Source organism: Strix aluco, chromosome 1, assembly GCF_031877795.1.
Source record: "Strix aluco isolate bStrAlu1 chromosome 1, bStrAlu1.hap1, whole genome shotgun sequence".
NCBI classification, from domain to species: Eukaryota; Metazoa; Chordata; class Aves; order Strigiformes; family Strigidae; genus Strix; species Strix aluco.
In genome coordinates, this window is record NC_133931.1 from 25294440 (window position 1) to 25317481 (window position 23042).

The following is a 23042-nucleotide window of genomic DNA, read 5'->3' on the forward strand; positions in this document are numbered from 1 at the left end:
CAACATAAAATATTCAAGTGGAGAGGGAATAATTCCCAAGTTCCATTATTTCCCAGGCTCAAGCAGAAATTTCTTAGAACAGTTTCTCTGACTGACATTATATAGGTCATTTCACAGTTTTTACGGGATAGAGATAATCATTCCAGAAAAAGAAGGAGCCAGTGCCTGCCGATTTTGGGAGAGAGTAGGAAGCTTTTAAAAATTAAATTTTTAAATCCTTGAAAAATTCTTCATGAAGTGAATTCCAGACTGAGGCAGTGGCAAAGCTGGCTGAGTAACTGAGAGATGTGTCTGATATGCCCCCCCTGAAGGCTACCAAAAATTGTACAGTGAGTCCCATGACATGCTGGTCTCGATGGATGCTTTCTGGTAACAACCATCAGTCAAGTGAAGCTAGATGTTTCCTTCCAATTAGGAAAGTCTGTATGCCAGGCCCTTACCTCCAAGCAAAGACACAGCAATACAGGGAGGGCAGCTGGAAAAATGTTATGCCTTTGAATAACAGCTCTGAGTCCTGACAGCTCCCTTATTTAAATCCAATCTCCAAGCTGGCAAAGGACTTGAAACAACTTTTCTGCCATGGGCTGTATCCACCACTGTCCTGTCCATCCTCTCACCGGAGGATATCTTCCCTTTGTGCTCAACTGTTTGGAAGAACATTCTTCTTTTTCCATTTGCATTTCACCAATTTCTTAAAACTTACACAAGAGTTCAAGAGGAAAAGAGGATACCCCATATCCCGGGCACTCACTCTTTCCCACACAGCCTGGCCACCCTCCTGCACTGTCCATCTGCCAAGCAAAACTCTACATTGCAGAGACACAGCAAGGGGAAAGATTTTGCATGAGAAACAGTGAATTTTCGGAGCAAATACTATATTCATATTTGTCAGGAACAAAAAGTACAGTTTATGGCCACGTGCGGCTGAATTTAAATTAGTTTGCACAGCTGAGTTAATCTTTATCCCTGCCGGGGAGGAAGATTTAGATTAAATGGGAAACCCCAGGTCAGATTTCTCCAGGTAGCCCCACACACTCCCTTACTGGCCCTTTCAGTCACACCACAGTAATGTGCCACTGGCCACCTCTGTAACAGGGGCATTTGTAATGAAAACGCCATAGTTCAGGACCAGGGGAAAGAAATACAGCTGAGGACTTTTTCCACCACATTGTTCTCCAGACCTGAATCCAAGCCCACCTGTATTTGCAAACCTACCAGGAAAGCCCTCTGTGCTCTTACTTATCCAGACTTCATTGTGGCTCAATGAAATCCAAAAATACTGTCTGAAAATTAGGTCAGGGTGACCTATCTGAAACAGGAAGGGTGAAGTCAGTGGGTGAGGCAGATCTTTATAATGATAAACAAACACAATTGCTACCTTTTGTCCCATTTCCGAGTCAGTCTCTCAAGGTCTGCAGTTTCTTGTCTGGAGATGTGGCTTCAAGTTCCTGCTCTGTCCCAGCTGTTCACATTTCTGATGGAGCCGGTGTCCTCTTTGGCTGCTCTTAGCTGTATTTATCCAGCACTCACAGCATCACTGCCCACCCCTGGAGGTAGCTGGTTCTATGCTTATTGAACACAAGACCCTGTTTCCTTCCTGCAGACTCTGGGAGTTTTGAAGAATAACTCAAGCCTGACTTGGGGCTCTGTGATAGGACTTCCCATCACTGACATGGTGCTGTGTGTGCTGGACTAGGGAGAGCCTTTCTGCCTGTGACAACAGCTGAGCATGCTGCTCATTGTCACCCTCCCCTCGTGGAGAAGCTGAGGGGAGCCCAGGGGCTCTCTGATGAGGTCCAAACTCTGCAATTTCCTTCACCATTTGGTGAGGACCAGCTGGAGATGCTAAGGGCACACTGTGAGAGCTGATTAGCTGATGTGGGCTCACTAGTGGTCAAACACAGGCTGCCAGAGGAAAGATTAGGGGATAGAAAAGAGGGGGGATACCATATGTCTGGAATTTGTTCTCCTTCCATCCCTGTGCCTGTTGCCCGAGTCGAGTTTGAAGGTTCCGTACGTATACCTGGCCACCAACTGAGAGCAGGAGCGGCATATGGGCTGTGACATCCTGGAGTGCCGGTGGCATGCAAGTTCCACGGCCGTGCAGAAAGAGCAGGTCCCCTGCTTTCTTGGCATGGCTGGCTCCTGCACTCCGGCCCAGCTGGCTCAGGAAAGCAGTGGCAGCTCTGCAAGGAAAAGGCGCTTATGTGGCTGTAGGCTGAGGAACCTGATATAGACGTCCCTGTTGAGTTGGTATGTTTGATGTGGCTGGAGATACAGAGCTGTGATGTTAGTCAAGTGTCATGGGGATAGGTGCCAGCCTTGCATTAAGCAACTCCCCCCCCCAGTGAGAAATTGGGGCTTAAAACAGTTGGATACTCAGATTGTTTGCAGTGTAAGGCAATGTTGTAGTTCATTGTTTGAAACCTAGTAAATCACGAGCATAAATAGGTAACCTGAGTAACTTGGCCTTAGATTCACTTAAATGGATGGATGGATCCATCTCTGGTAAAATTCTCCCAGCTTTGGTGGCCTCCTAGATCAGCAGCTGCACACATCTCGCTCCAGCTCCATGACAGCAGGAAAGGCTGAAGCAGGCTGTGATGGAGGAGCTTCTCAGGATTTTCAGTCTGTCCAAGGCCACTTGAACATCAACTGGTTGCTGAAAGTATGTGATGTTTTGGGAAGGAAGCTGGAAGACAGGTGTTTAGTCCTCAGTCCCTAAGCAAGAGAGTAAATACAGGAAGGCAAAGAAAAGTTCTCCGCAACAAAGAAAAAGGGGAAGAAAAAGTCAACTTGCACATGTGATTTTTATATTGAAATGCACTTGTCAGGAGCCATGAAACCCACACTCCACTAAAAAAGCAGAAGCCATGAAGGGTTCATTTGCTGACAGGCTCAGTCTCCTGTGGCTGTTGAACTCGAGACCTACAGGGAAGTACAATCATTTATACTGTGCAAAAAACACACTGGGCTTTATCATAGCCTGTCATGGGAATACAGACACCTACAGATATGGGGGTGTAGCTCCAATCAGCAGGCAAGACTAGAAAGGCGGGAAAACTTCCCCAGGGGAACTGAAGGCAAAACAGCCCCCCAACCTTCAAAGGCGGCTTAGAAAAAGAAACAGATCCCACAAGCTGATTTCTTAGGCACTGCTTATCATACTGGAGGCTTCACACTTTAAAGGCTCACTTCCTCTGCAATGCTCACAAAACATCAGTATAATGATATTTCCCCCTCCTCCCCAGTGTCAGTCATTATCTTCCAGCCTCCCATATGTCTTATCCAGATAGTAAACACTAACCATTTGTGGGGTCTTCTGCAGAGTCACCCATTCACACGTAGCATCCAAACAATAAATAATTGCAAACCACTTCCAAAATTTGTTTTCCCAGTGCTGTCAGAGTTTTTTAAGACCCTGTAAAAAAACAAGTGAAATGAATGGTCCTGACCCATGGGCAGCAACACCTATAGTTCATGGTGAGGGAGCTGTTAACTGCAGCCTGTATCCGCTGTCTCTCCTCTACTTTTCCATCCGCTTGGGTCACTGACTGTCTGTCCTACCATTGTTTGTCAAGCCGCATCCTCTGGCTTTCAGGCAGCCAGTGGGCTGGCAGAGGTGGCATGTGAAACCAGGCAAAAATCTTGCTCTTCACCACTTCACATGCATCCCCGTGCATGTGCACACACAAAACAGGACCAAACACAAACAGTAAGTGTACCTTCATAATTTAAGGCTGATTTTGATCTGGTGGTGCAGGTAGTAGCCCTGGTGATACGTTTTCAAAATGCCCACAAGGTCTGGGCATGCACAGCTCTGCACCTTTCTAAGTCATCTTTCCATTAAGGAAAGTTGAAAACCCACTGCTTTGTATATTATGCACAGAGACAGGTAGAGCAGATCCTCTGTGGAAGAAAAACAACACAAGAAAAACAGTAATGTTTGAGGTGATTTTACTCAACCTATTAAGAACTATAGTTCTGATAAAAGATAAATTGCCAGCATCTGCAGATGGCATAACAAAGAGAACCTGAAATGCCCTATATTAGCATGCATGTTGGCTCAGTAAATTATCTTTTTTCTATTTTTCTATCTTTGGTCCCTGCCTATCCCCTGCATTACTTTATGCAACAACAAAATGTTTTCTAAATAAAGCTCCAAGCCCAAAGACCCCACACTAGGTAAATTAACTGAAGTAAACAAGCAAGCAGCTAACTGGAGCTAATTATATATCCGCCAGCAGCCTTGCTTTTAAGCATCTTACAGGTGAACATTTTAATTACTTAATGTGCTCTATTGTTCTAGAATTAGATATGAGAAAAACAACATTGATCCAATCCTTTTTTTATTTTTATGCACTGGAGTTGGAAGGCAAGTGGCTTTGTAAGGGGATTATGTGTGTGTTAATCCTCCTTAGCTATGATAAAGTTCTCTGCTTCCTAGTGAGATTGTTTAACCCTCTTCTAACAGCTGCAGCTAGCTCCTAAAGAAAGAAGCTGGAAGATGAATTACAGCTTGAGAGAGCTGAGAGAAGAAAGAAAGAAAGGTTTGTCTCTTATCTTTTTCCATGCTGAATATTGCTTATCACGCTATAGGAAAACAGCCTCAAATTTAGCAGGTCCTGTAAGAAAGCAGGTGAACAACAGGTCCATTCCAGCATGGATCCCTTCGTTTCCTTTTTGATGCTGTAACAGGCTCAGAGTATCAGCGGCATCCTAAAAGCACACCATTGGGCTCTTCCCCTCTTGGGTGACAAGTAATTCCCATCCCATCAGATGGGAATTATCCATTGCTGGAGTACAGTATCTCTGCATTTGGAAAACAGCATTACACTGTGAGGACCAACACAGGAAAGAGATGGATGACTCAGATCAATGGGGCAGCACGGGACAAGGGCCTGGACTCATCCTTTGTAATTTAGGCGCTTCCAGGAGGTCCTGCAATGGTGTAGTTACACACCTGCTGCTGGCAGTGGAGGCTCCTTCAGAGGTCACCTGCAACTCCAGAGGGTGATTAAAGCATCTACAACCTCCCTTGCTCTTTGAAGGTGTCTACTGAATATTATTGACCAGCAAGGAAGCCTAGGGGGACTCTGTACCTAATTTAGGCTCTTCCATCAATTGTCTCAAGTGGACACAAATCCAGGCATCCCATCCTGCTGCTGGAAGGGGAGAGGTTGGCCGCTGCATGAGGGGAAGTGATATGGCTGCTGAGGGAGAGGAGTAAAAAATAATTGTGAGTGGAGCAGAACAGAGGCTGAACCAGACTGTCACTAGGACACCTCTGTCACCTGCTGAAAGCTGAAGCCTTGTGGGATCGCATTAGATGGAAGGACAGAGATGAGCCAGGAACCCAGCTTGGAAACAAAAGCTGTATTTTGGTTCCTTCTTCTTTTCGCTTTAAAACAGTTGGCATCCTCCTATCAAGTTCAAAAAGTAATTAGTCCTTGATGAAAGATCTCTGACATGTCAAGGCAGAAGAGCATGGCTGATGGAAGCAAACACCAGGGCCTGGACGGGTTCAAGAACAGTATTTAAATAGCAGAAATTGAAACTTTTTAGCCTGGTACAAAGTCACTGAAGTCATCATCTCCTTTACTCTTGCTATAACAAAACACAGGAAACAGCATGATGGAAAGGAGATCAGCTCACCCAGCAATTTTCATAAATGCAAAACCAAAAGCATGAGGGCCTTAAGGTCCTGGTACTAGCAGCAGGACTGTGCCAAATCACTCACTCCTACAAATTGCAGTCTCGTCATGCAGGTGCAAGAAGGCAATGCATACCTGGGCACACAGACCCACAGTAAACAGGTTTCTCTGCAACAACGTGGAATTGTTCATCGAAACAACAGAAGATTTAAATTTATGTGGTGGCCAAATTCATACCTTACCCCAGCTTTGGGGTCTGCAGCCATCAAGGTCTTCAGAGACAACTGACGTTTCAGTACTTGGTGCTCCAAGCGATTTATATCAATGTATTTTTGAGTCAGCAGTTTCTTGAAAATACCATGGTTATTTGGCATGGAGTCATGGCCCGTGCCAGTTTCAATGGCCTGTGGTGCATGAGGAGCACTCATAGCCATCTCCATAACCAAGCTAATGAGGGCTAAATCTTGAGATTCACTGCAGAGAGAAACGCGGGAGGAATGTGCTATCAGCTAATTACAGCAGCTTATCTCAGAAAGATCCTCTGGAAACTTGCTACGAGTCAGATGGTCAGATAAGCAAGAAGCAAGTGATGGTCATTGTGGAGGCCCACAATAAGGACAATCTTGGAGTAAGCTGAGACAAAACTGATTTGGGCTCATGAGAAATGGACGCACCCAAGGGAAGCAAAAGGTCCAAAATAATCTCACCCCACAAGACAGATGTGGAGCATCTCAACAGAGAGTGCGGCTCTGCAGGGAGAATGGGTACAGCACCTGCATGTGCTCAAAAAAGCAGCAAGGAACCCGTGAGATCAAAACACTGTTTGCCATGTTATTTATTTTAGAACAGTTCCAGCTGCTATTTTTTCACGTACGTGGGGGAACAGTCTTCCAAAGGACTAAGATTTCCCTTTGAAAACGGTTCCCATTCAAACACAGGATGAGAACCCCACGCCCAACCTCCCTTCTGCAGCCCTGCTTCAACCAGGATCACTGGCCTTGGTGAATGTGAAGAAGGCAGAACAGCCTGTTTCATCCCTTGGGAAGTCAAATGTACTGGACTACAAGTGCTAACAAGAAAAGCAGAGAGTCACTAGGTTGGTTCAGAACCACAGTGCCCCAGCATGCCTTGGAGATCCAAAGATCTTCTACTTTGCCCTACACATGATGACCTATCTTTAGCAACCCCTAATTTTAAACCAACAGCCAAGGTATTGCTCATGAAAGCCCATTGGAAAAGATAAGTAAATTGAAGAAAAATGAAGACCAGAATATATGAATGGAGCGGGGGTATCACCTCAATCCCTGTTCCCTCTTTGTGTAACACAGTTTGGTTTCATTTTTAGGGAGTAAGAGATGTGGATAACATTCTTGGATTTACTACAGAAGCCCTTTTTTAGCACATCCCATGATAATTTTCTGGTAACAGCATGGGAACCAAAGGTCTGGAATCTTACTCTTCTCTTTGTCTTCAGCTTCCTGAGGAAATGTAGGCAAGTCACTTACCCTCTGTCCCCATTTCTAATCTTTAACACGAACTTACTGGCCACCCTGCATCAAGTTTGCAATGTCCTATGCTTTGTTTCAAAGAAATTCCTTCAACATGGAAGCAGCACGAGAAGAAAACTCTACAGCATGAAAGATCATTACTGGTAATCATGTTACCATCCCTGTGAGCAGCGCTGGGACTGAACAGCATGTGCTGCCGAAAACTGAAGTCAACAAGCGGAATGCTTCACTCTCAGAGATATTTTGGGTTGTTTAGAGAACATGTCACCAGGAAATTGCAATTCAGCTCTATATGGTTTCTCCGCCCCAGTCTCTGTCCTGCTATTCAAAATGTATTTTAAATGTGGGCAAACAGAATGCGCAGGTCCGGATTTGGGATCCAAATATGGCAAAGTCAGCGAACAGGCAGAAATAAGAATATTTTAAAAGTTTTAAGTGTCATTTTGAGTCACCGACAGCTCTTATAGCACATACACAGGGGGGAAAAAACCTCCTAAATGTCTCAGCTAATTTAATAAAAGGTCTTGGTTTTCTTTCAAATTATTTATTTGATTAATGGAAATATATGTCCTTTGGTGGTATTTTTCACTGTATTCTTCTTCCTCTCCATTAAGTACTGAAGTCAGGCTACAACAAAACCAACACAGATTTCTACTAGTGGCCACCCTGCACAGAATCAGGTTGAAAAGAGCAAGGACACTGTGCTTCCTCCTGCAAGGAATGAGGGCTGCGATTTCTTCTTTCAGCAGACCACACAGAAGTTAAGTGATTTTTTTTTTTTTTCCTAAGCCAATAGGAACATCTGGGTGTTAACAGATAGAAGTCATAGTAATTGGTACAAGCCAGGTGCCCTGTTGAGGTTTATGACTAACAGGATTTTCCAAATCTTTAGAAAAAATGCTCAGTGGCTCTTAATGGAAAAACGGGAATTCTCTGCAGATGGTATGAAGTTCTGATTGCTTGCTGAAATATACTGAGCAACCCCAAACTCTGAGCCACATAAAGACACGAAGCAATAATAATCCGCACACAGTGGCTTCCTGTTCCCAAACAGGATGGCAGGGATGAGGGACAGGCTCATCTGAGCAAGCAGATAACTCACAGCTGCATTGCTACAGCCAGAAAATCGGACGAGTGTGCAGCACTGGAGACTGTGGCCTGCTCCAGCTGAGTTCCCGGGAGCAAAAGCCAAACAACCTTTTCAAACAGCGGTCATCCTGTCCCACCCCGATGCCCTACACAAAGGGCAGTGGGAAGAGGAGGAAAGCCAGAAGAGCCCTGCCCAGAGCTTCATCCCAAAGATCCTCTGGAGTGAGCAGTGCTCGCTTCAAACAGGGGAGGTACTTAGACAACAAATTGGTAGTCTGTCTGTTTGGTAGAAACCAAAATAGAAGTCTTTTGCTCTTGCTCTCCAAAGACTAGAGCTATCATTTAAGATTTTAATTAAAAGCCTCCTCAAAGCTACTCATTTGATTTTATTTTGCTTTGGTTGTTCTGCAGCAAGTTTGACAACATGGGCACTTTGCAGGCCTGTGTGTAAAGCACATGTAATTAAAGTCAACAGCAGTTATGAAGTCTTTAAAACCGAGCCAGGGTGGCTAAAGCCAGTAGCCCAAAATTAGAAGCAACATTTGAAAATCAAAAAAATCCAGGTCACGTTCTCTGTGCGTTTGTGTTATAGCATCACCTAGAGGCTGCAACTGAGATTAATGCCTATTGTTCTGGACGTTCTAGACGTACATACAGGCTTGGATGCTCCCAAATGTCCAGGCGCTCAGCAGTCATTGTCACAGAGACTACACTCACCCAGACCCTGGGTATTTTGATGAGAAAGTTCATCTTGTAGATTTATATGTTTGTATGCACACACACAAGTATTTTTATGCATTTTTAAAGCAAGAACCACCGAAATACTGAACTGGAGGGCACAGCAGTTGTAGAACATACTTTGGATCATGGCCATAGGAATGTTACTGCTGTAAATTCCCCTACTCTAAAAAACATTAAATAAGCCATCCAGTTATTTCATGATCATCTGCAAACTGAGATCCATGAAAACTATGAAAATTAAACCCATGTGTATGCTTAGGATAGTCTGGCACTTACACTGTTGCTGATTATAGGAATTCAATGTTTACAATTTACATTCTTTCCCAGACTTTTTTTCTGAATTGAAGTAAAAACTCACTTGGTCTTACCATAATAATATTTAGGCTGTTGAGGGCAGGACTGCTCCTTTGTGAGAGAAGCAAAGTCCAAGCATGAGAAACCAATTCTGGTCTTTTACTGAGAGATGATGGAAACACAAGAAGATACGGCCCCAATTAAAGATTAGGAAGGAGCTGGAAACAAAATTTGATCCCCAAAATTTCCAAAGTCCTTTGAGATAACCATGATTTGGACTCATCTTTAGAGTATGAGGGAACTTGATAAATTTTGCTGAGCAGCTGTCCAGAGTGAACAGAGAGGTGAAAAACACACTACAGAAGACTTGTGCAGGATCTGTTCTTCATGCTGTTCTGCAGATGTACAGCGAACTGTACATTGCTAAAGGCAACAGCAGCTCTGCAATCCTCCAGAAAACAGAAAAAATAAGTAAAAGTACTTCTTCCAGACCCAAACTGGATTTCTAGAGCCAACCTAGTGGTTTATGTGTAGAACTCTTACATACAGGCAGGGTATTGGCCTGATCAGTACCAACAGAATGTGAGAAAGCCTGAAAGCCTGCTATCTATCTTCACACTTTCACTGGTAAGCACTCCTGGGCCCAGATGTGCTGAGAAATGAGAAAGATGTATCACTAACTCCAAAAAGAGCTGGGAACAGGCAGAGATTGAAGGGGGCTGGTACACATGAAACCAGCTCAGGGGGAAGGGACCTGAGGCACACCGGCAGCCACAGGCACAGCACTGGCAGATGAGTGAGGAGACATACAGATAAGAGACTGTGCATCTTGTTGGGCATAAGCTGGCAGTCTGGTTGACCTTGTGCTTTCAGCCCAGAGTATGAAGAACTTGTGGCTTTCTAGTCCCACTTTCTTTGAATAACAACCTATGTTCTCAATTCCTGATCAGCCATGCAAAAAGCAAAAGCAAAGTAAGTCATATGGGGTGTGTGTTTGTCCAAAACACATTTCCATCCAATTGTGAAAATGCACCTTAATTTGTTGAAGTAGGACCAGTCCCTGCCAGGCTCCAGAGAATAAAACTAAGTGGGGTGGCAATGGGTAGTCAAGATGGCAGAGCAGACCTGAAGGGAGGGGGAGACAGAGTGCTGCAGGAGGTATTTTGAGCATATGAGGCTTAAAATCAGTTCAGAAACCTCTGGTTAAACCCCAGTGCCCCATCGTGTAGTCCTTACAGTGCTCCAGCATGGCCAGATGGAGAAATACAAGTGGGAAAACAGTGACACAGGAGAGTAGGGCCTAGGCCTACGGGCATGTTAACAGGAAGTAACTGAACACGAACACCCAGACATGGGAGCAGGCACGGGCACCAACGCCTGTTTCAATCAGTACCCTGCCAGCTTCTGGCTCTAGCTTCCAGCCTGTGCCAAATCAAAAGACCGTGCAAGTTGTGCCACAGGACAACTGACCAGAAATGAAGCTGTCTGGCTCACTTGACCCTGACACTACTGATTACAGCTCCACTCACAACAGCAACTACCAAGACACAAAATAAAGAGTGATTCGTCAAAAGTAGTGGAGGCCCATGTTTACGAAGGAGTACATTTTTCAAGTGTTGCTTCGTAAAGGAAGTTTCTTCCAATGCTTCAGGTTTTTTTAATGCTTTAATTTATCAGAATGAAGCATAAAAAAGCCTCCTCCGATGTGGTAAACAGTGTCCTGTGAGAGAGGTGGCTCTTACAAATTGTTTAACCAGGTACTTTCTCACCCTTCAGAAGAGATTTACGAACTGAACACCTGCCTCTTAACTGTTCTTCCCAGAGGATGAACAAGCTTAAGTATGGCTATTCCAAATTTTACTATAACCTCAGAATTTATGGGCTCTCTACAAATCAGTATTCAAAAAGGTAAGTCATGATGAAGAAAAACCCTTCTCAGCAAGGCAGAAAGTCCCAGTGTTCAATGTCTGTAGAAAGAAGGAACTGAGGAAAAAAGAAAAGCCATGCTTCCTTACGCACTAGACACCAGGCTACTGCCAACAGCAGAGGAGCAATCAACAGCTCACAATAGGTTTTAGGTACAAAAACAACTGGAAACTGCTGTTGTGAAAACTATGGCAGCAGTGGAAGCCAAAGCAAAGAGATTCTGATACTCAATGACACATTTATACTGGCAGAAGCTTACTTGCTGATAGCCTGCCTTGCAGTTCTTCTACAGGAAGTCTCATTTCTTCTTTGAAGGGCTGTCATGAGACCATCTTGCCACTCAGCTCTCCCATCCAATAGTAAAACAAGTCCAAAAAGAATAACTAAGACAAGATTTATCCCATATACTAGAGAAACTTCAGAAAGCATAATATAACTGTTCATATTATCAGATCTGCTACTCCGAAATAAGTTACAGCAAAACCTTAGTGTGCACTGTAGGCTGCTCAGGAACCACTGCATTTGTCAGCATGCAATTACATAGAATAAAATGTAATAGTCTCTAAAGGCAGTATGTAATCATTTCCTATGCCTTGCAGGTACAGACAAACACACATACTGGTGACATGGGTTGATTTAATGAGTTATTGCAAAATACAATACTTTGCAGTCAATACAGAGCAACTCTATTCAAAAACTATTAAACACATGGTGACATCTGTGTCCTCTTGTGATAACAAAGTAAAAAATATTAAAGTTTTAACAGCTGGAACATCAAATGATGATCTTCACAGAAGAGTAACAAAAGCATTCGTTGAAATCACACTCCAAATATTTAATTAGATGCGGTGTATGATCTATGCAGCAACTTTAATACTGGAATCCAGTACTCAAGACTAGCTCTCATTCACTGTATACCTGCATTTTAAAACTTTCCATTTTTGTTTAATCCACTACTTAAAGTTCTTGCCACTACCCTCTGCTTACACCATGCTGCCCCAAATTAGCCTCCCTTCAATGACTGACATCACTGATGGACAGCCTCTGGAGGGCCAATTCAGATCTCTCCATAGCAGCAGGGGAGATCACTAGAGGACAGAGAAAGGAAAGAACATCAGAAGCAGGAAAGTAGGAATGAGAAGCTGTGATGGAACAAGTAGTTAAAAACAGGACAGTGCATCCGTGACTGTTACAAAATACTGTTCAAGCAGCAGAATTCATACATGGATGCTTGTACTAAACAGCTCCGTGATTTGTCATTGTAGGTGTTACACACATACAGAATTCAGCAATAGCGCAGGAAATTATAAAATTGAGATCACTAATTTTACAGCAGTGATCAAAAGCACCTTTCCAATGCCTGCCAGTGCAAAGCTCACATCCAAAATGATGGGGCTGAAAATAGAGTTGTTGGTCAGTGGAGGACTTGTGAGAACACATGTGAATTCCAGCCAGAGCTGCTGACAGAGGACACGAAGTGCCATTTTCCAAGCAGCACTTGAATAGTTTACTTAAGTTTCCCCTCTCCGTAGCCATCCCTCTTTTAAAGTAGTAAAAAAGAAAAAAAAAAAAACCACACCGAAGAAACAACACAACAAACAAACCCCAACCAAACACAAAAAATTAAAGTAAAAAGACTTTATGGGAAATACCTTTAAAGGTGTTGTCAAACAACATTTCTTCAAGGCCAAGCTGTTGTAATAGTATACAGAAGTCATCTTCCAAAAAGATGACACTTCATAGTTGCCTTTCCAATATTTTTAGGGTGCAGTTCAGCAGTGTGAGCACCGGGTCTGCATTTACAAAACATGTGCTTGTCCCCACAGGCAAATAGATATTGTACTTCAATGTCTGCTTACACATGTAAGCTGTGTATACACAGTTGGTGTGTATATACCTTGCAAGTACAAAACAGGCTCTCACCTTTGAAAACCACAGTACTTAAAATATCTAAACCATTAGACTTCCAATCTCTTGCTTTGGTATTGAATCAATAGAAAATTTACAATGCCATTCTTCAGTCTTACACAGACTGAGCTATTAACCAAGAAAATAAAAAAGTAACAAGTCTTAGTATCCAAAAAAATCTACAAATACATTCATCAATATGTAGTACATCACGAATAAGGTGGCAATACTTGGAATTGCTACAGTATGAACAAAACCCAAGTAGTCCTAGCAAAGCCTGAAAGTCTTCCTAACATTTTTTTCTCATGTAACATTTAATGTCACTGTAGCAATGATGATATAGCAGCTTCTACTATGTTACTTCCCAAGTTGTACACTTTCTTTGATTGAAAAGGGGAGTGGGAAATGAAGGGCCTCTGAGGAGTTCAGCAGCAACACTTAAGTGCATTGAAACATTGATAATCTGTGGCACATAGGAATTAATGGCTTACACAGGATACTTTTTTCTATTTACAGTATCATACACTTGTATAAAGTCTCTGCTGCATTTTTTTTAGTACTTAGCCTGCGGCAAATCACAGTAACGTTATTCAAAGGAAAAGGAAATCCCATTTTCTTATGAAGACTAAGTGACTAATGGGTATTACTTACCCTTGCTTAAACTATCTACCCCTCTGAACCCCATAAATCCCAAAATCTAATTGGCACAAAACCATTTTGATAACTTAATACAGGAACTGATTGCTCTTGATTGTTTACCTCTTGACTAAGTCATTACATTCACTGCTGGAGAATTATCCACTTTGCTAGATGTCAGAATTAATACATCAAAAAAAACTGAAACAAACAAACAAAAAAACACACAAAAAAACCTGCAAGAAAGAATGACTTTGCTGTTAGGTATCTGTGCATGATAGCAAATACCAAAGCAGTGGGGTATGTCACAGTAATATCATACTGCCTCTCAGACATCAGAGACTACAGCAAGCCTTCACAAATAATAACTAGTAAGCAACTCCACTTCAGAAAAATAAACTGCCTTATCACCAGGCTTAGTAGGGCATCAGAGCCTTCAAAGCAGTTTCTGGTATCAGTCTGAAGACATTGGGATTTCTAGTTCCAGCTGAGGCAGAGGCAAATTAGAGGCAAGTGGGAAGAAACATTGTACACAATGTGACACAGCTGAAAAAGTGACATATTTGCACTTGAAGATGCAAAATACTGCAGTAAAGGAGGAAAAACAATTAAATGACATGACATCTGTCTCCGAGGGCAGGAGGCATGGCCCTCTACTTTGCAGCAGGTTTTTATATAAGTATTTTAAAAACTTAAAAGAAATCAAATGTGTAACAGTTAGGCAGAAGGACAATGCAGAACAAAAAAAAAAAGTGTTTGAAGATCAATTTCACATCCTTTACAAGAAACCTGGACCCATTTCTTCACTGGGAAAACCCTGTCACCAGGTCTAAAGAGCCTTTACATAAAAGCAAGCAGATGGATACAAGTATGGAAATTTTAAATACTTACTAACTGTTGTATAGGAAATTTAGTTGTGAGACTAAGAAGGAAGGACCAAGTTGCTTTTAGTCAAAGGATTACATACTCTTCTAGAAAACAAAACCACAGTAAGACAAAACAAAAAAATCCAATCAACTATGCCAACTGATTATCAGCTTACTAAGCTTTAAGTCCTCAACTAAGATACTAAAAATGCACTTGCAACACCTGAACACAAAACAGGGTGTACCTGCTATGACAAAATTACTTTTCTTTCCAGCATACTCTTCATTAGTTTTTAATGCCACATGCTGAAGAAACTAGATTTAAATCAGTGAATGGCAAGTGTCAGCAGGCTATGATTTGCACTACACTGGTGCCTCCATCTTGATCATCTTTTTCTTCAACACCTCTTTTTTTAACTTTTAAATTTAAAAATCAATCTTCCATTTGGAATTTCAGAGCCAGGTCTGATTTTCTTTGTCACCTCTGGTCATACTGTAGGGTATCTTCAGAGATCATTCTTATTTCTTGCCAATTCCATTCGTTACTTTTGATTTGGAGTGCCGATTCCTCCTTCTAGATGAATGGCTTTCACTATTGACTGAATGTTTTGGTGGACTATTTTCAGCACCTGCTGAGAAATAAATATATATATTTGACATTGGCAAGCTCTTGTCTAAAAGACACTAAGGCTTTCTAGAGCTACAGTGTTTACAGTATATATTATTTCAGGCTAATACAAACTGGTTGATACTCATACTCCATCTAGTGGCCTATTTTTTTTTTTAAAGTAATTCTTTAAAGACTTCTGCAAAATTCTTCCTCCTCCAAAAAAATTCAGAAGTTTGCTATAGCAGAATATAGTGGTGAGACATCCTCCATTTTAAATGCCACCAATAATTAAACCTCCACATTTTTATTACTGGCAGGTAAGAACTATGAAGCAAGGTAACAGATCCTTGTTTTCAGTCTTCCATATGACAGACAATGTTTGACTCTGAGAAAGCAGAGGGAGACAATGCGGACTGAAACAAGAATTCAAGCGCAAAACATGAAAGAGGCTGAAGGTTGTAATCAGTGAAGTAACAGAAAGTCAGAGAAAGATTTGCTTGGCCAGATTTATCCCGCATATATAAATGGGGAAAACATTTTGAGTGCAAGCAATGTTTCTCCAAAATATAAAAATCCACAAATTTACTAAACTGAGAATAAACTAGTAGCAGCATCCAGAAAAATAATGTATGAAATATAAAGAAGGTCTGCTGTTGGTGCTTTTCAAGCATATGATAAATAAGAAATATTTTTAATGATACAAACACCTGGAACATAAACTCTGAAAGAGGTAACTTCCAGGTGTGAATGTCAATTATTTGTTCAATAAGCAAGACCACACTGAAGAGTTAACAAAGGAGGCAGGTAATTTAACTGACCTCTAGTGTAGGGAAAAGAAGTCAGGTAGAGGCTGACTTTGCTTAGCACAGAGAAAGCTGTTCATGACCATCAGCACTACATTGACTAGGGAAATGTCAGTAAGAACAAAAGCTCCAGGGCACATTCTTGACTCTTACTTATCAAGCAGGAATAAAAGCACAATTCACATTCATCTGTTCCAAATCAAACATGTCATGTTCAGAGAGAAAACCTGTCCACAACAGTTACGCTATGCATTATGCCCTTAACCTACAAGAATAGTCTGGAATAGAGGCAGAAAAAAAATCAGTTGCTTCATTAAAAAATAAACACATTTCCAAGAGTTAGAAGAAAAAAGACAGAAAAGCCAAATAGCTTTGCAGATGATTTATCTGTATAGCTCCTGCAGGGATGTTTAAATAAGTCCAGTTGTCTGCAAGGTAAGTTTCTCAAGTCCCACTTCCTAGTGCTAAGCCTTAATGCTACCACTTCAAGAATATAGGTGCAAAAGTGTCAATACCTCTACTGAATTTAGAATGAAGCCAGGAAGCATCTGGACTGTATGGGCTGTCTTCACTTTCTGATAAGGTCTGCAAAAACAAGAAGGACACATGTCATTGGTATGCTGGTTCTTGTGATCAGCACTTCTGTTTGCAATTGGACTTGTAAACTGTGGCAGAAATCCTCATAAAACATTCAGCCAGTACTTAGGACTTTTCCCTTCTTAGTTAGAAGGCACAATATAGATGATACAATAAGAACTCACCCCTTGACACGTGATCTGTTGTGTAACCAAGTATTCTTAATATTCCCCTAGCATTCCACCTGTATAATGGGAACATTAGCTAACCATTCATCCCTGAATGCTTTGCTAAAATTACAGCTTCATTTTGAGTAACTAAGAGGACAGCATTCTTTAGAAACCACAGTGTAATTTGGGATCTGTCCAAGGCCCACTGAATTCAGAGCTCTTTCTATTGACTTCAGTTAGACTCCGGACCATCCCCCCTCAGCACCATTTATACTAGCTCTGGTAAAGAATTCTAATATCTAGAAGCACTGCAGTTTTAACTCTGGTATAAAACAAAAACAGGCTTCCTAATAAAGTACCTTTTCTCGGTGGCCGTAGTATTCTGCATACCAAACCATAACATATAAACACAGGAAAGTTGTAAAGGCCTAAACAATGGAGGAGAAGAAAGAAAAAATAATCCATAAAATGTTTTCCAAATTCCTTGCTGGTTCAAGATCTCAGAGTCCCTGGAGATTCCGCATTCAGAGACTTTCATGCTCTGTTTCTCTCTGCATCTTTTGTCAGGATGAGTGAGACTCGTGCTTCAACTTCAAGGTACACATACATTCTGCCACCATGGGGCATGCAGACCAATTCTCAATGGGAGCATGAGAATACATACAGATTGCCCATACACATGCAGGATACAGTCAGTATCATTTTTGTCCTCACCCTGTACAGTCATCGTACAAAGGCAGTTGGTAGGCACTTGTAGGTGTGTTATCAGGAACAACCAGCCCAGGAGAAAAAACAAATTCTCCTTCTCCCTGACCCATGCTTCAGGCTGGGTCACGTGTTTGGTTTTGTGGTGCTCTGATCCAGGAAGCAATTCAATACTTTTCTCCTCTGAAGTTTCAGGAATAAAATCATCATGCTAAATAAGAGAATAAATTCTGTCTCCCTATCACCTGTTCAAATTGTTTTCACAGCTAGAAGAGCAAAGTATATATCTGTCAGCCTATTATAAATGCCTTATTTTTCACTGACCATTAAAAATGTGTTTGGCATCGGAGTTACAAGTCTGGCAAGACAAACATCCATTTACTGTTATAAAATGGGCATTTCATGCTGCATTTGCAGTAATCACACTGAAGTACAGAAAGTTGCAGGCTGAGCGAGAAGGATTTGCCTGATAAAGCAGGGTTGTCTATGTAGTTGTCAGACTTCAGTGTGAAACAACATGCATTACTTATTAATGCTATTCATTAACTCCTGTTCCTTTTAGTGGGCGCTATAGCAAGCGCCACCAAATTTGGTCTCAATTGAACTGCCATTTTCTCCCATAGCGATAGCGCACCCTATAACTAGCGTTTGTTTCATTGTTAAGCACTTGGTAAAGTGGCTATATTCTGCTATGTCAAGGAATAAGAAAAAAAAGTTACTCTAGTCCCTTCAAAGTGTGTCCTAAACAACCTAGCATTTGCTTTTCCTAGGACGTGCACAAAGCTCTTTACCAGCATTCCCCCACAACGATCCCCTGCTGCCAATGTTCCAGAGAGGAAGCTATTTAGATGCTCTCAATGCTTTTGCCATGCTTTATGTTTCACATGAGAAATCTTTCACTTACCACACAGAGAAGCCAAAACACAACATACAGTATTTGTGTTTTGGAAAAGAGATCCTGTCCAAACTTTATGCACACAATAGCTTCAAGGAAAGCAATAACCCTGTGGGTAAATGAAAGAGAGGGGGGGAAAGTGGTTACAAACACTAAGGATTTAACTCCCATGTTCACAACACAGATCCCAGACTGTCAGCTCTAAACAAGCCCTACGCTAGTCAGCACATACATCCCCAACACCACCATTAACTGAAATTCTTTGAGAAATTTATATTTCTTCCTATACTTTTCTTCTGCATAAACAGCATACAAAAAGTGATTGACCAGCAGTTCACAATTCTACAAGCCTTTATTTGCCCAGGGAACAAGCAGGAGTGTGTGCCAATAGCAGATAATTTCTTTTTATATCCACCACTGTGCTTCCGCCCTCATCAGATATAATTTCTTTTCCATGCTGAACAACCAACAGACTCTCAGTTGGGTGAACTAGAACTGAGCTTTGGGTATTTCTCTACTGGATGTAAATTTACTACAATTCTAAATAGGCTTCTTTGCTTGCTTCAGATGCATTTCAATGAGAGAATTAACATGAAACAGCATTTCAAATTCTCTGAGAATCCAAGCATTTGCTCAGGTTTACTTGTAAACTCAGGTCCACATTACAGTATCAGAGGATTTCAGGAGAAATGTGAGAGGAAAAGTTGCAGTATTTACTTTCCTCTCTGGCATTATAAGAATCAAAACAAGTATCTCCAGCTCTCTTCCAGTTACCAGATGTTTACACCTTTTCAGGCTCAAAGCTATGGAGGCTTGTCCACCACCTGGTGTGAAACAAGGGTTTATGAATCCAAAGCTTCCACCAGCTGCCACGGAAATATATTTAGTTTGTATTGGTCCTGGACACAAAATTACATATTTTTAACGAATACAAGTGTAGAAATGTTACTGATGCAACAAAAGCATAGAAAATTGACTCTTCTCAAGCTGAAGTAAATAATGAAGAAAACTATTAAATTTATAAAAGTTCAATGCTTAACTTGTTCAGTAGTGACTCTGAGGTTGTACATATGAGCACATGCATGAAGACTCCTCCTCAAAGTGCAGGCACACTTAACATCAGGTCAAGTGTTCTGGTCTTCTAGGCTTGACACTGCAGGACACATTCCCTACCAGCATTCCCCACAGCCAGGGAGCTGCCAAAACCAGCTCTGCTGCCTGGCAGACAGGACCCAGCTCCCTCCATGAAAGAGGAAGGATAGATGTGTGTGACTTAACCACTGGTATTGCAGAGATGGTCCTGGTGCAAATAATAAATTAAAGCTTTCTCTGTACCATCTGATGTGATTTGCAGCATGATGAGCAGGGCCAAAACTGTGGAATTAACACCTAATTGACCAATACTGCAAATTCATGAGGTGCATGTTAGTAAAAACTTGAGAGCAGTGTTAACTCTGTTGGGTCACCAACTACTTCTCTTTCTTGGTTTTATATTATTCTTACTGATCCAGCTGAAAATTAAAAAATAGTTAAACTGAACTACAGCAGTAGGAACAGAAAGATGACCATCAGGAAACAAACATATGAGGGTATGATATACTCAAAGGTAAAACAAAACAATAGGCTATTTTCAACAGGGACTCAAAAACTAATACAGCTGTTTGTGCAGCATTTATACATTCTTTCCATTATTTTTGTCAAGAATGCTCAGGTTAAGTGCATTATACAACAGGACAGCTATTACAGTTAAAGAAGTGGTAAATCAAGAGACAGAAGAATGCTAACAGAGAAAGGTGTTAGTGTCCTACTGAAGGGTGATGAGAATACTCCATAGAACTAAAGACACTACATTTTTATTCAATCAAAATGGTCTTGTAACATCCTACCAGATACTCCTTTTTGAAAGGCTTCATCTTAATAAAAAATTATGCAATTTCCAACAGAGCTGTTGCACTGGCCTTGTTCATGCCTTGCATCACTTACGGTCCATCTATTGAGAGTGATGCTACAGTATACATCCTGTCGCAAAGAACACAGTTTCATACTAATACAAGGCGCTCATTTTAATTATTCCCATGGTTAGGCTGTTACAAATTCAATTAGTGCCTTTAGAAGTGTGTCTTGATCACCACAGATATGATTATTGTATATACTTGCTTTTAATTGCTTCAGAAATTATATTCTGGACAGTAAATTACGAGAACAGTGCTGCTTTTCCAACAACAGGAACTCCTAGTGTTGCTCTGTTTTTTCTAGCAGAAGAAAGCAGTATCAAGAATACTTACACATCTCCCACAATTAGCGCAGACTGTAGATGAATATTCTGTTGCAGTTATTGTTATGCGATAGTAAAGAGATATTTGGGCAACTATTTATTGACACATATGACATTAATGTGCTCAGTGAGAGCTCTGAACAAGGATAATGGTTTCTGTAATCCTTCACAATTTTTCAGAGTCAGAAGGCAAACATTCAGCATCATATTTCCCTTCATATTGCAGAAGAATATGTTTACATTCTTTCTCTTGGATGAAACAAGTTCATCTTCCTTTATTCATAATGCAGAACCTGAAAATTCTTCCCCCAAAATTATAGAATTGTTTAAAATGTGTCTTCTATAAGACTCTAAAATTACCATCTATAGTTGAGAACATTTCCTTTTTCATATAAACACCTCAATTCCTAATCATTTAAATACAGATTTCAGTAACATGTCTGTATTCAAATGCATAACTCCAAAATATTAATACTCTTGACCTGTAACTACTAAATGGTTTATGTACAAACAGCACAAGGTTATTTGATTCTAACTGTAAATTAAGTAGTCATATTAACTGTGTGATTAGTTATCTTCAGTAGTAAAGCACCATCCATACCAGTGACAAAGACATGTTACTCTGCCACGATCATTAAAAAAAAAAAATCCCTTTTAAGGACTGTGTGCATTACAGGCTCTCTTTAGGAATTCTAATGCATGTTTCAAGGAGGGGGATCCTCCCTAAGTAAGGAAGTTTAGGCTTATAGAAAATATTATTAACTCCTACTCAGCACCAGTTAAACTATACAAGAACAGAGTTAATAACTTTTGCATGTCCATTGGATGTTGAAGACAGTAATAGATCCATCCATGAAGGTGCTAAGCCAGTTGAAGAAGTGAATATTTAAGCCCAGCCAAACCCAAGGAGATATGTGTCATGTTCTTCAGGGTACATTTAAAACAAGAGTAGAAATTCCTTCAATTACATTGCAGCATGCTCTGGTCTCATCTCAAATGTTGAGAAAGGGGCATTCTTTATGGTGGTGCAGTGCATCTGAAAACATGTCTTCCAGCCCAGCACTGTTCCTAAAACTCTGCAACATCCCTAAGACTAACAGTAAAGGTAAGATAAGTTTGCCAAAGCACTGCCTCTAAATTAGATTTGAGTATTTTATGGCTCATTGAAATCCTATTCCAATTTAAAACAGTAATAGATTCTTCTATTAAACACAAAAATGGTTCAGACAATTCTGGAAATAAGACATACACTAATCTTGACAAAGAGAATGAAATAGCTGTTTTAATTTAAAATCACTTGCATCAGAAATTAGATTCTTGAACAGTTCCTTAAAATACTACTTCTTTTTTCTTTAAGACGTGATTTAGGATCTTTTATGTTTTCCCATTGGTAATCTTTCAAGTCATAGTCAAAAGGGACACTATTCCACTGCTTGCTTATAAGAAGCTTTTACAACGCTACAATATATATGCTTCAGATTTCCAGAGCAGTATATTTTAGTCAAGCCATGCAGAAAAGGAGTTCTCACCAGAAGCAATCATGCAAACTCTTCATTTAAAGGTCTCCTCCAAGAGACATGTTGAAAGTGATTGTAGCCAAGGTAACCATCGTTCATAGTATTATTCCTTTCCCTCTTTGAGAACAGAATAGAAATAGTTGATAACCATGGTTTGTTTCACTGTCTTCTGTTGTGATTCCGCTAAGAGAAGCAATGCCCACCTTGATGGCCAGGTAAACATTGCTCCGATGACAGGCAAGTGGTAGAGGCAAAAGCTTTATCCTTTTCACCTGACTGAGAACATGGGCAGCAAGGCCAATGCTAACTTAAACGAGCCTAGCTTTATCCAACAGTTTCTAGATCTTCCTTCTGTTCTTCTCCTTACTCATTCCATCACTTCCCATGTTCTACCTCCAAATCCAGAATTTTCCTTTCCTCTGAACTTGCAAAAAAAAAAAGAAAATCTCTCCATACTGTTCTTTATACTAAAAACAACAAAAGACAAGGACTGGCTTCATGCCAAGCCTGTTCCCATGCTGGACTAATACTCAACAGTTGTCCAAGAGCTTCAAGAATGCAGCAAGAACACTTACCCGAACACCCAGCACTGCGTTCCCACCCTTTTGCACTGTGTATCTGTGAGGTACGCATAGTATTGCCTGAGAAAGGAAACAAGAAAATTTTTCTGTGAAGTTGAAAGTCCCCACAGTATTTACATTTAGAAAACAACTTTATGTTACAAATGTATCCATACAGAAAATGAAGTGCTGATGGTTAAAATCATATGCAATCATGCTGGATGTCTACCAGACGGTTTCAATTCTAGTAGGACAGATGATCAGATAGATTGAATAGCTTGAAACAACACAGAAAACAATCCTGAGAGC

The 23042-nt window shown here is 41.0% G+C and overlaps 1 protein-coding gene across 3 annotated transcripts in view; it reads right to left on the minus strand.

Moving 5' to 3' along the window:
* Positions 1 to 11831: 11831 nt before the first annotated feature.
* PTDSS1 (phosphatidylserine synthase 1) overlaps positions 11832 to 23042 on the minus strand; it is a 32204-nt gene continuing 20993 nt past the window's right edge. The window contains exons 9-13 of one of the 3 annotated variants that reach the window (XM_074815366.1): positions 22749 to 22814; positions 18391 to 18490; positions 17141 to 17209; positions 16551 to 16620; positions 11832 to 15251 (exon numbers count right to left, since the gene is read on the minus strand). In XM_074815366.1, the coding sequence (XP_074671467.1) occupies positions 15142 to 15251; positions 16551 to 16620; positions 17141 to 17209; positions 18391 to 18490; positions 22749 to 22814 (415 nt within the window). In that variant the 3' untranslated portion in view covers positions 11832 to 15141. Of the gene's footprint in view, positions 15255 to 16550; positions 16621 to 17140; positions 17210 to 18390; positions 18491 to 22748; positions 22815 to 23042 lie in introns of all 3 variants that reach the window. The other 2 variants (XM_074815356.1, XM_074815373.1) reach the window with 2 other exon arrangements.